We start from the raw sequence: 13,737 nt of genomic DNA, 5'->3' as shown, positions 1-13,737 counted from the left end.
GATAAACCATTCCTTAAGAAATTTCTCCTTAGTTCTAGTTTGCTTCTCTCCTTGGTTAGTTTTCATCCTTTCTTAATCAGAAGCTGTTTTCACACAACAAGCTGAGTAGCACAACAAATGGTAAACTAAAAAAAAGTGCAGGGTCTCAGATTAACTGGCATGGGGGTATGAAGACATTTAATCAGTAACTGAAGAAATTCATATGGGGAGCTTCCAATTAAAGCATCTGTGGATTGAGTCAAAAGCCACAGAAATTACCTGCCATGATTGGACATCTGAGATCCTCTTTCCAAGCCTCATCATGGTCGGTTGAACTCTGGATCCATACATTACATGTAAAGCTTGTGCCAGAGCATAAACGGCATTGTAGATATTGTAACTTTCTCCTGTCATTCTTTTTTCAATAGTATAATTGGGCACATTCTCCAGATTCTCCTTTCCTGTGCATTGTTTTTCTCCCTTTGAAGGGATCTCTCCTGATTTATGGAACTTGCAGCCAAAGACAAATTCCCACCATGGAGGGAGAAAGACGTCTCCTTGGGGTTTCAAGGGGTCTAAAGACAGGAGGAAGTTGGTGAATTCAGAGACATCCCTGGAGTGGTCCCTAAAATGCAAGACTCCATGAAAAAACTTTATATATTGCAATGTGTGTTCAGCTTCTTTCATGCCAAGTTTCCAATGTGAAGTGAAGATATAAACTTTCCGAAATGATACTATTCCGAGTTTTTTAAAAAGAATTTCTGTTCCTATTACAGTGAGGATAACAACTGAGTCTGCAAACAGAATAAACACTTCTGTATTAGACAAGGTGCGGAAATTGAGAATAAATGTCTTCTGAGCAATTTTAATATTATCTAATTTCAGCATTAGAGTGAAGGCCAGGCAGATCTCCTTCTCCTGGAGCATTGGTGTCAGAGTTGAGGTGATATGTTCTCCCCTGTCATCTTCAGGGGCCAGAAGGCCAACCCAGTTCCACTGGAAATGCAGGAGCAGCTGGACTAAACCCACATATTGAGGAGATTCCCTGGGATTAATCCGGAAGAAGGAAGGATAAACTCTTCTCTCTCCCTGAGAAAACTCAAAGCCAACACCGAGCTGGAGAAAAAGAGATTCTTTTTTCAAAGACAAAGTAAAAGTTTTGGTTTTTTTTTCATGTTTTATTTATTTTATTTATATAACATATAAAAATTCAATTTTCATCAAACAGTGTGTAGTCTGGGTACAATTGTTTCTTAAGTAGTCATAATCCAAATGTTTACAATAGTATTCTATTGCTCGGTATGCAAATTGCAAGGGGTCTAACAGTGGATCCGTGATGGTTTTCAAGTGGGACAGCACTAGCCTTTCAAAGGTTTCCATGACTACAGATGTTAGAGCAACTGGTCTGCAGTCATTCAGTTCCTTGATGGAGGGCTTCTTCAGCACTGGGATGATAGTAGAGTGTTTGAAGCAAGAAGGAACATAGCACATCTCTAGTGATTTATTGAATAAACGGGTGAAGATGGGGGACAACTGGTCAGCACAGACTTTTAAGCAAAAAAGAGTTATCTTGTCTGGGCCTGGAACTTTTCCTGGCTTTTGTCTGTGAAATAGGTCTTGCACTTCCTTTTCTGTGATTACGAGGGGTTGTGAACCCAATGGGATGGGGTCAGTTGTAGGAGGCTTGGCTGTTGTTGGTGTGTCTGAAATGGGAATTGTGGAGATAGGCGACTGTAGTTTCCTTTCAAACCTGCAGTAAAACACGTTCAGGTCATCTGCCAGTTGCTGATTTCCTTCAGCCTGGGAAGGAGGTTTGCAATATTTTTAAGAGTTTTCCACATGTTTCCTTGTTCATTTGTTGAGAACTGATTCCTTAGCTTTCCAGAGTAGCTTCTTTTTGCTGCTCTGATCTCCCTTGTTAATACATTTCTGGCCTGATTGTACAGCATTTTATCACCTTTTCTGTAGGCTTCCTCTTTGGAACGACGTAGTTGCTTAAGTTTAGCTGTGAACCAAGGTTTGTTGTTACTGTATATTCGCAAGTTCTTGGTGGGTACACAAGGTCTTCACAGAAGCTGACATATGATGTTACAGTCTCTGTGAGTTCAACTAAGTCTGCAGAGGTACTTTCAATTCTTTGTTAAAACCATACATTTTAAAATCTTTCTCGTAACGAGATTGTATCTGCATATGTGGCCACCATGCAATATGCATCCCTTGACTACAAAGAGATTCTTTTTCAAAGACAAAGTAAAAGTTTTATGTTGTCTTTAGTAGTTACCATTGTGTGGCTGATGGCCCTCAGATTGACTCAGTTGACTGGCAAACTTCATCTTCTTCCCTTCTTAGCCATTTTTATTGGTTGTGGTACGTCACAAAACAAGAGAAGAAACCAACAACCTGATACAGAGAATAAATGGCACTAAAATGATGCCTACCCTTTAATAAAGAGTAATCTAAGGGCGACAAGCTCATTATATGCTCCCACCCCACAAAAAAACTACTTTTAGTTTCATCTTGTATGTTTTGATCTCTGTCTATTCCAATGGAGCTCTCTTACTTGTGGGATGTTAAAGATGCTGAAGATGGAGGCCATCAGTCTTGAGGACTTGGCACTGAGACCACCAATGATGGACAGCAGAGAGTCCTGCAGGTGACATTTGTACCCTGGAACCACTTGGCCTTGTGAGGAGAGTATGGAGAGGCTGTTTAAGGAAATAAATATCTCCCTCTGGAAATGGCGGCAGATGTGGAATCCAAGGGTGATGTTGGGAAGCAGAATAAAATCCTTATTGACCTCGGAGACAGCAAACATCAATGCAAGGAACTGCTGGTAGTTACTGGTGGTGAATCTGTAATGAGAAAAACATTGGAGGAAAGCTTGTGCATGGCTGTAGAATTTGCTTCACTGTTTGGGGGGACCTTTGAGGGCAGAAACTCCAAATTTCATTGGGTTGGGGTTTTTCCCCCCAAAGGATTTCCCTTGGCTAAACTTTGATGTCTTTGTGATAAAGGAGAGAAACCTTTTCATAGATATCATGGACTGTTTTATATTCTCTATCATCCCTGCCATATTCACTTTGCTGCAGAGGGTGAAATACTTTTCATCTGATCCCCTTTCACCATAATTATTTAAGGTCCCTCTTGGAGCAGCTTCTTCAGGTGTGGTAAAGATTGCTGAGCAGAGGACTACAGTGGGAGTCACCTCAAAGATTTACTGAAGGCCATTATTCATCAGCAATGATGATTCCAATGTTGAGAGGGATTTTTGTAATTCCTGAACAGTTGAAGCGTGTTGAGCTTTTATTTGAATTTTCTGCCAGAAGTTACAGTTCAGATTAATATAATTTGACTTCTTCACTAGGCCAGCACAGCTTCCCTCTTCATTTTTTGCTGTTTATCATCTTCCTGATGAAGAGATTGAGAATTCCAGCCTATTTGAAGAGCTTCCTAATTTATCAAGAAAAGCACAAAATATGCAATACACCAGGACAGTTCAAAACACTAGAAGTATTTTTTGAAGGAAGTCCCTGAATGTAAAGTAAAGAAACAATTTATCTCCATGTTTCCCCTTCAGCTGAAACTTACCCAATTATTAAAACAAGCTTCACTGTATTAAAGTCTATGACAGGAGACTCGTTAATGATTCCCAAGGGCAAATTCCCACCAATAATGAGATCACCAGGCCTGTAGTAGCTTTCATCTAACTTGATATAATCCCTGAACACACACGTGGTTTGCAGCCTCTTTGCTGTAGTTGGAGACAGTGGCCAGAAGAGCATCAGCATCAGAAGTAGCATAACTCCTGCCCAGTCTTTCTTCACACACATATGGTTTGCAGCCTTTTTAGAGAAGTTGGAGATAGAAGCCGGAAGGGCATCAGCAGTAGCATGACTCCTACCTCGTCTTTCTTGTCTTCTTCCCTCCTAGAACAGAAAACAAACTTTGTGCAGAAACTGATTTGAAGGTTGCTCCTGAAATCTCACTGGACCTTTAGCAGATCAGACACCACCTGTGCCACCTGGATGGCCCCAGGACAAATTTATATCAACAATGCTTCCTCTTACCTGTGTTTGGGCCATGACAGTAGAGGAAACAAAGGCATATGAGTCTCTTCAAACTGAGGAGTGAGCTCTCTGCAAAGCAGGCTAAAGTGACATCTTCTGCCCCCATCTGAAGAACTCAGAGATATTTTTTTAAAGCAGGGTTTATTTTGTAAGATTTTGTATAGAGAAATCCACAGGGGACACACTATGAATTACTGTACTTCTGATAATTGCAAGGAAAAGCAATTCTTCTACCCAGCTTCTCATTCACCAGAATGGAAAAACATGTTTACGTGTCTTATAATGCACAGAGTAGATGGAGTCATTTTTTTAATAACCACATGGCAGTGGATGAAATTAGAAACTGGGATAACAAAGGATGGGTATATAGTGTTAGGTGAGTCTCTCCTTCACCTGAAGGTGGTTCCATTCAGTGTTGGTTGCAGGAGTGAGACTGAGCCAAATCCATTGACTTTCAGGATCCATCTGGAAAGCCTTTTTAGTTTGAGGTCAGGTATCATTTGTATGCTGATAACATTTAGTTGTACAACCACCGGTTGACCAAGCTGTGTTATCAAGGTTTTGCCCTCGTGCATGAAGGCTGGATGGGAAGGGAGAGTCTCAGTTTGAATCCTAGCAAAAACAGGCAGCTGTGCATGATTGGTTCGCTCAGAAGTGGAATTTTTCATCTTTGGTTCAGCATGACATTGAACTGTAATGCTTAGGACTCTTCTTCACTCTAGGATCTTCCTGGACTAATAGTTTCTCTTCAAGGAGCACAATGGTACCTATCTCAAGAAAGAAGTGTGCCTGCTTGGAGAATAAGTCTCCGCTTAGTGGGGGCCAAAAGCAGGAATACTAAGCAGATATATACAGAAGTATGAAGGCTATTGCTTAACGCATTGTAAGCTGCCCTGAGTCTCCGGAGAAGGACAGCATATAAATCGAACCAATAAATAAATAACAAATAAATCACAGTGCAGATCATGGCTAAATTCTGGAGGGAGTTCCTGCAGTCCATTGGGTCATCCCAAGGCCTTAGCTTGGTCTTTCATCTGAGCACCAATGGGAGGGTAGAGAGACTGAACGCCATGGTAGAACAATACCTGAGGTGTTACGTGAACTACCAGCAGTCCAATTAGGCAGACCTCTTGCCATTCGCTGAGGTCGGGTACAATAATGCTGTTCACAGTAGCACGGAACTAACCCCTTTCAAGATAGTAAGTGGTAGAGGCTTTGTCCCAATGCCAGAATACCCAAGAGATCCCCTTTCTTCAATCAGCCTGATGGATTGGCTGTCAAGGTTCCGACCAATGCCCTAGTAAAAGCAAGAGCCTCAAGCAAAGTTTCAAGGAAAATCCAGTTGTTTATTAGGTGCATCATGTCAGCACGGACCAAGTGAAGCCAGTTTCACTCAATTTATGTCTTGCCTCTGACCCTGTTTCCCCCTCCCCCCAAGGTGTGTCATCAGTCACAGTCCCCAACGAATCAATTTTGCGGGTCGTAGAAGTCACTCCCTCTGGTCATTACTGGTTTCAATGGCGATGGCCTTGACTTTGGCCAGCTAGGTCTTTGTAAATGTTCTGTCAGGTGCAAAACATTTGGATCAGACATGAACTTCCAACTAGACTGATTAATTTCTCATCATACAAGCAGTAACTTTCTCAATTAATGTTTAGCACTAAGGGTTAATGGAATTCATGAGGGATTGGACTTAGTTTATTTGTGGCTATGTAGAGACTTTAGGCTGTTTCCTCTTTTAACTCCATGCCCAGGTTCTGCCACTCCTCCAATAGGTTAAATTTGTTAAACAGAACGAAATTGAGCAGTGGAGAGTCAACTTGCATGAGAGCAACAGAGGTGATGGAGGCAAGAGGGGTGGAAGAGTGGAGGCAGAAAGTCAGGAGTTCTTGGGAACAAAGCTACACTTGAGAGATTCATCCTGGAAAGATAGGTGTGTTCACCCACCTATGAAGGATTAATTGGTTTGGCTAATATTCAAGAAACAATTCCTGGGTCCTACCATACTGGACAATTTTAATGGAACTTTGATAAATCCTGATTTCTGTGAAAGTTCAGGCCTTTAATGGGATGGAAATGGCATGAGTTGAACTTTTAGATGAATTTTGGAAAGAGCAGGATGAGGCCAGTGCATCCATTCTTCTCCCCTTTTAAATATAAATTTTAAATACAAATTTTAATCTGTTTAATTATGGGGTATTTTAAAATTCAGCCAAATTATTTAATTCGTTTTAATCTATTTTAAATTTTGTATCTCTGTGTTTTATCTTCTGGCTGTTCACTGCCCTGAGTCCTTCGGGAGAAGGGCAGTATAGAAATTTAATAAAATAAAATAAAATAAATTCTGGCTCAATATGACCTCTTGGTGGTCTATAATGTCATCAACCATCAAACACAGCTGCATGGCACAATTACAGAAGTGCTCACTATTTTCTAAGTGACCATAATTAAATGGGATCAGTGGTGGCTGCTTTGAAAATCATGTCGGAAGTGTTTGCCAAGTGAAACTGTTGCAGGAATTATGACTTCAGTTTTTGTATGCTTACAAACATTCAAATGTTGTCAATGTGATAAGTTGCAAAGTTACTTTTTCATCATCATTGCTCAACAAGAACCAATTGTAATGTTTTTGTGACTATTACGGCTGCTTAATCCTTCAGGCCCCCTCCATCCAAAAACCACTGTGGAATGAAATGCAGGACAGAAAACCAATAATCAAATCTCATTGGAAAACAAACCACTGCCACAATCTAAACCTGAGCTGTGAACATTTTCTACTGTTTCATGCTGCAATGTTCTTGCATTAGGGCTACCCTTGAAGACCCCTTGAAAACTGCAGCTGGTCCAAAATGAAGCCCACAATATTGGACCCTTCTAGGTTCACCCATTTCAGACTTCCGTAGTATAAGTTGCAGTGGCCCCCAGTTTCCTCCAAGGCACCATTCAAGGTCCCAGTTATCACTTTTAAATAACTGCATGTCACAGGACTGGGTGATTGACAGATGCCTCCTGACTTACATTAAGAAGCTGAGATGACTCTCATGCCCTGGATGACATTGCTAGTAACATATACTCATTAAGGAAATTAGATTGTGATCGTGGGTCAAATTATTCCTCTGCAGACTCTCTGTGCACAAAGATCTCATAGACCACCTTCGTTCACCAAGGATGTCCAAGAGATGAAATATCATGAGAGGTTATTAATATAATGCAAACAGTTATGACATACTTTGCTCATCCATCTCAAGAAAATTCTGCCTGACATTGACAAGGAAGTATAGGAGATCTGGATGTGAAAGAGATTTAAACTCCACCATTTCAAAAATAATTAAATAGTGGTAGGTAATTCTATAATGCCTCAGTTATCTAAGGAAACAACCATATTTGCTTAAAAACACGAATACTGAACACATTTCTTTAAAATACTAACTAAAAATTAACTAAATTAAAAGGAATAAAATGAGAAAATTCTCTCCTTGTAATAAGAAACACATCTTTATGAACAATCTTCCCATCAAATCAGGGCTCTGGACATCACTGAGGACACTTTGAAAACATGATAAACAAAGACTGGATGATCGTTGCTGACCACAGGTAAATTGTCATGTAAGGTCCTGCCTTGCCAGTCTTCTCAAGAATGAAGAACTCTTGAAGCAATTATCATTTGAAAGGGAACTTTTATTGAAAGACTGATAGCAAAGGAGATATAGGCAGGAACTAAAGTTTCCCACTCAAAGCGTTAGGCTAAACTGCTACAAGAAAAGCCCCTCCCAATGTCCAGTTCAACATTGACCCAATCCCAAAGTGTGAAGATGTTTTGAGAACCTCGGGTAGAGATGGTGATAACTGTAAATTCCCAGGTGCTTCAATTTCACTTTCTCTAGTGGTGAGATAAAGCAGATGGCTCAAAGCACATTCCTTTCCCCCTCCCTATTTCCCACAAGGTACAGCAAAACAAAGTAAATGAAACCCTGCACAAGGAATCTCACACAAGCCTCCCCCTCCCGCCAGAATGATACTTTCCCGATAGAGATCTATGAGACCTGACATGTAACCAGTTGTAGAACTTGATAAGGAATTCTTTAATGGACAAGTTCCTCCTTCTTGTCAACCTTTTTTTTTTAAAAAAAAAAAAAAAATCAGATTCTAAATATGTCTGAAAGACAAATATAAATGAGGCCAATCTTTTCATTAATTAGAAATTCTTGTTTCTTACTATATTTTCTCTACAATTCAGATCTGGCCTCAGCAGAATAATGTAGCATTTGGGGAAAAAGATACAAGCCAAGAGAGCAGCTCCAGAGGCCAAAATGGAGAAGATCTCCACGGCCACCATGGACTTCCCTTTGGTGCTCAGATAAGTAGGGAGGAAAGTGATCCAAACACTGCAAAAGACCAGCATGCTAAAAGTAATGAACTTGGCTTCATTAAAACTATCAGGCAATTTCCTAGCTAGAAATGCCACTGTGAAACTGATGAAGGCCAAAAAACCTAGGTAGGCAAGCACAGTGTAAAACATCAAAGCTGAGCCTTCCTTACATTCCAAGATGATCTCTCCAAACAAGGAGTGAAAGTCACAGCTGGGAAACGGAGGAGAGGTTACCAGCCAGGTGGCACAAAGAAGGGCTTGGATCAGGGGACAGGCTAGGACAATGGAGTTGGTCAATGGTTTTCCTAAGAGTTTCCTTGTTTTGTTCCCTGGTTTGGTAGCCATGAAGGCCAGAACCACCATGACAGTTTTTGCCAACACAGCAGAAACTGCCAGGGAAAAGAGAATGGCAAAGGCAGATTGTTGTATAAGACAAGTGATCTTCCCTGGTTGACCAATGAAGAGGAAGGAGCAGAGGGAGCAGAGCAGGAGGGAGGCCAGGAGAATGTAGGTGAGATCTCGGTTGTTGGCCTTGACGATTGGTGTGTCATGATGTTTATAGAAAATCACCAGGACTGCAGAAGTGATCAGAGAGAAAAAGAGAGCAAGAAAAACTAAAATGTATCCCAGGGTGTCTTGATAGGCAAGGAAATGGATCTTCTTGGCAATGCAGTGGTCCTTGTCCTTGTTGGGATATTGGTCTTCTGGGCAGGGTTCACAGTGAGTTGCATCTGAAATCAAGAGTGTTTGGCTAAGAATTTCAGGGGTATCTGCCATATGCATTATCCCTCCTACAGAGGTGATATGACTTCCTCTTTCTGCTGTTGGCCTGTCTACAAAGGGAATGATGAAAGGACTCCCTGTACAATTTATGGTATATCAAAAAGGGCAAATTATCCTCCATTTATGATGATCCTGGGGATAGATTAGCCAAAGACAAAGATTTGTTCAGGTCCAGCTATACATTCACTGTGCACTTCTATGACTGATGGAATTTGAGATTTGAGATTCCTGCCTGTTTTTTCTCCTATTTTCTAATGGAACCCACAGAAGAACAATATATCTGTTATCCAGAAAGGCTGCTGTTTTGTTTGTGTGTATATCATCCCTGCCTTAATCTCTCTGCTTTGTACCTCAAATCTGTTCATTCAGACGTTTTTTACTCCCCCCTGCTCTATCAAAGACACATTGATAGATAAATGTCCTCTTTCCCTGGTAGGTCTATTTCCTCAGAGGTTGATAGTGCTGACAAAGGAGCATATTCTGAATAATAAAAATTAAAGCTTGGTCCGCATACCCCACTTCCTCAGGATAGATTGGAAGGCTGTTTTTGCAATTAGATGTTAGATTCTGCCCTAAAGATATCCTGCATGGAACTGCTGGGGATCGGGAAAGGTGGCCTCTGTGGCCAAGGCAATTTAGATCTGTAAACTGAAATGTTTTGCTGAAAGATATGATTTCATGTCACTCTTATCAAAAATGATAACAATAACAAAAAAAAATGACTTAATGAATATCTTCTGTGATCCTGGAAGATTAACATTTGAAGTCCGCTCTACCTGTCTTGTTAGAAATGGTCCCTTCTGGACAAGCATCACATTGGTAGCAGCAAACCTGCTTGCCCTCTGCAACTCTTCTCCTCTCTCCTGCATGGCACCTCTTCCTTCCACACCTGGCAAAGGGCACCTTCTGAAAGAGAAAAGAGAAACACTTGAGATGACCTAAGCAATGAACCAGCTGCATTCATTGTTTTCCCCATTCCTATTTCTCTTCCTTGTTCCTACTTCTGTATTCAGAATCTCTTCTAATGAAATAGATTGCCACCATCTATCAGAAATCAAGAACAGCCCTGAGGTAATCAGGCCAGTGGCATTCCTGACACCCCCATGGATGTGGGAGATTGGATCTGGAATCTCAGCCTGCAGAGGAAGGTTTATGATGGGACGAGAGCATTTCTAAAAGAAAGAACCATGAGGATACAACTGAGCATAACTGGTCCATAGACATCACTGTTGCTTGCTCTAATTGCATCCTACGTTTCAAGCAGATGTTGTTCCCAAGCCTAACCCTTTGTGGAATGACACAAATCAGACCTCAAACGTGTTACACGCAAAGCATATTTTTCACCAAATGAATGTCATGATTTCTGACCCAATTGATTGTTTTTCAAGGTAGAAAGATGTTCTGCATCTCAGGAAGAGAATGACTCTTTCCCTGCAGTTACAGCATTTCCTTGCAGCTCACCTTTCTGGCCCAGACGATTCCATCAGAGTTAATGGTGAAATCTTGGCCTGGGGCAGCCTTAGTATTTACTTGCCCAACTTTTATGGGAACAAAGGATTGATTGGGGAGGAGAACCCAATTCAAAAGATCATAACGAGGAGATCCCAGTCCATTTTCTGAGAAGGAGACCTCATCTCCAGCACTGTTGTTGAACTGCACATTCCTCAAATAGGCAAGAATCTGAAATAAAAGAGACCTTTAGAAGTAGGAGTATTTAGTTAGAGCTACGGTTATGGCCCTCTTTATGGATTATTTTCTTGTTGTGGCAAAGGGGCTTGCGTAGCTCAATGAAGCTATGAGCTATGCCATTCAGGGCCACCCAAGATGGACAGGTCATAGTAGAGAGCTCTGACAAAACGTGATCCACTGGAGAAGGAAATGGCAACCCTCTCCAGTATCTTTGCCATGAAAACCCCTTGGACAGTAGTACCAAAAGGCAAAAAGATATGATGCTGGAAGATGAGCCCCTCAGGTTGGAAGGTGTCCAATATGCTATTGGGGAAGAGCAGAGGGCTAGTAGTAGTAGCGCCAGAAAGAATGAAGCAACTGGGCCGAAGCCAAAAGAATGCTCAGCTGTGGATGTATCTGGTGGTGAAAGGAAAGTCCGATGCTGTAAATATCTGTACTCCATAGGAACCTGGAATGTAAGATCCATAAATCTAAGCAAGCTGGACATGGTCAAACAAGAGATGACAAGACTGAACATCGACATCTTAGGAATCAGCAAACTAAAATGGACAGGAATGGGTGAATTTAATTCAGATGACCATCAGGTATACTAATGTGGGCAAGAATCCCTCAGAAGAAATGGAGTAGCCTTCATAGTCAATAAAAGAATAGGAAAAGCAATACTGGGATACAATCTCCAAAATGACAGAATGAGCTCAGTTCGAATCCAAGGCAACTCATTCAACATCACAGCAGTCCAAGTCTATGCCCCAAGCATTGTGCTGAAGAGGATGAAGTTGACCTGTTCTATGAAGCCCTACAGCACCTTGTAGAATTAAGACCAAAAAACGATGTCTTTATGATCATGGGGGATTGAAATACTAAAGTAGGAAGCTAAAAAATAACTGGAATAACAGGCAAGTTTGGCCTTGGAGTACAAAATGAAGCAGGGCACAGGCTGATAGAATTTTGTCAAGAGAATAGGATGGCCATAGCAAACGCTCCTTTCCAACAACCCAAGAGATGACTCTACACATGGACATCACCAAACGGTCAACACAGAAATCAGTCCGACTATGTGCTCTGCAGCCAAAGATGGAGAAACTCTTTACAGTCAGTAAAAAAAAGACCAGGAACTGACTGTGGCTCAGATCACGAGCTTCTCATTGCAAAATTTAGGCTTAAATTGAAGAAAGTAGGGGAAAGCACTAGGGCACTCAGGAATGAACTAAATCATATTCCTGATGAATATACAGTAGAGGTGACAAATAGATTTAAGGAATTAGATCTCATAGACAGAATGCCTGAGGATCTATGGACGGAGGTTCACAACATTGTACAAGAGGTAGCAACTAAAACCATCCCTAAGAAAAAGAAATTCAAGAAAGCAAAATGGTTCTCTGAGGAAGCTTTATAAGTGGCTGAAGAAAGAAGGGAAGCGAAAGGCAATGTCAGGCCTGGAAGCCATCTTTTGTATTAGGCCTTCAGATCTGCTACATTTACTACTGTGGGAAATTGGGAGGGGGGATTGTATAGAACATGGGAGATGTATAGTAATAATAACATTCCTTTCTCAAGAAGTCAAGGACAACTTGCCCTGCACCTGGAAGGCTGGAATTGAGAGGCATGTGCTGGAGAAGACTCCTGCAAGTCCCTTGGACTGCAAGGCGATCAACCCTGACTGCTCTTTAGAAGGCCAGATCCTGAAGATGAAACGGAAATACTTTGGCCATCTAATGAGAAGGAAGGACTCACTGGAGAAGAGCCTAATGCTGGGAAAGATTGAGGGCAAACGAAGAAGGGGACAACAGAGAACGAGGTGGCTGGATGGAGTCACTAAAGCAGTAGGGAAGAGCTTAAATGGACTCCAGGGGATGGAGAGGACAGGAAGACCTGGAGGAACGTTGTCCATGGGGTCTTGATGGGTTAAAGATGACTTCTCAACTAACAAGAACAACAGTTATGGCTTCTATCAGAACAAGGTGACCATCTTGAGAAGATGAGTTAATGTCTGAAAAGCTAGAGGAGTTCTCTTGGTGAAGAACTGAGGAATCTGCAGTAATACCAAATATTTAACTCTGAAACTACAAAAGTTTTTTTCTTTGGTCTTTTGTGTCATGGTTTCTTCAAATCAAGCTTTATCAGAATAAGTACATTGAAAGATTTTAGTGCCCCATTCCAAAATTAATCATATACTTTCCTCTTGTGATATTTGATTACAAGTAATTGTAAAGATTTACTTTGTCCTGAGGTCTTGTAATTGATAAATTCACTTTAACAATGATGAAATAATTTGTATGGCAACAGAGTACAATTCCTCTGATTTTCTCTGCATGAGAATTGAACAGAGCACAGTGCAGGAACCATGTTTGATGAAATGGAGTCAAGGAAAAGGAAGTGCTTGCCCTGGTTTGTCTCTTCACTGTTCAGAGAAGTTCAATGTCTATCAATTAATGCAGAAAAGTCTGATGGGTTTGAGACAAAGAACCCATTAAGACTATTTTGAGTCCTGCTTTATGGGCTCAGGTGGAGAAAGACTTGCTGCATTTACACAACAAGCTGAGCAGTGCAATAAATGTAAAACTGGACTAATTGGGTGGGGTCACAGAGGATGTTAACCTATCGAAACATAAACCGAGGTTAAAAGGAATTGAGTGTCTTTCTACAAGTTGGATTTTGGTTACATGCTCAGGGAAACGGAGGACTTCTTTTTTCCCCCTTTTTTTTAAAAAAATATTTTATTAGTTTTAAAAGTAAAACAATGGCCATTGCTAAATGTCTCTGGTTTCTAACATTTGCGTCACATTCAAGTTAATAAGTAATATTATTCCTTAATCTATATACAAATTTACATATCTCCTATTTCATTAT

General features: G+C 40.9%; 1 protein-coding gene across 1 annotated transcript; it reads right to left on the bottom strand.

Annotated features, from left to right (window-relative positions):
* Nucleotides 1–7,712: 7,712 nt before the first annotated feature.
* On the bottom strand, nucleotides 7,713–9,198 carry LOC148116294 (vomeronasal type-2 receptor 26-like). Its single transcript, XM_087892728.1, has one exon. It carries the CDS (start codon nucleotides 9,196–9,198, stop codon nucleotides 8,242–8,244), a length of 957 nt encoding a protein of 318 aa, XP_087748854.1. The 3' UTR covers nucleotides 7,713–8,241.
* Nucleotides 9,199–13,737: the final 4,539 nt, after the last annotated feature.

Source organism: Pantherophis guttatus, chromosome 1, assembly GCF_059756535.1.
Source record: "Pantherophis guttatus breed Tessera chromosome 1, ASM5975653v1, whole genome shotgun sequence".
Taxonomy (NCBI): Eukaryota; Metazoa; Chordata; class Lepidosauria; order Squamata; family Colubridae; genus Pantherophis; species Pantherophis guttatus.
The sequence above is the reverse complement of the archived record's forward strand: the minus strand, read 5'-3'. Positions and strand labels throughout refer to the sequence as shown.

Excerpts from the sequence above, each read along its gene's own strand:
- LOC148116294 (XM_087892728.1), bottom strand. The coding sequence starts at position 9,198 with ATGCATATGGCAGATACCCCTGAAATTCTTAGCCAAACACTCTTGATT.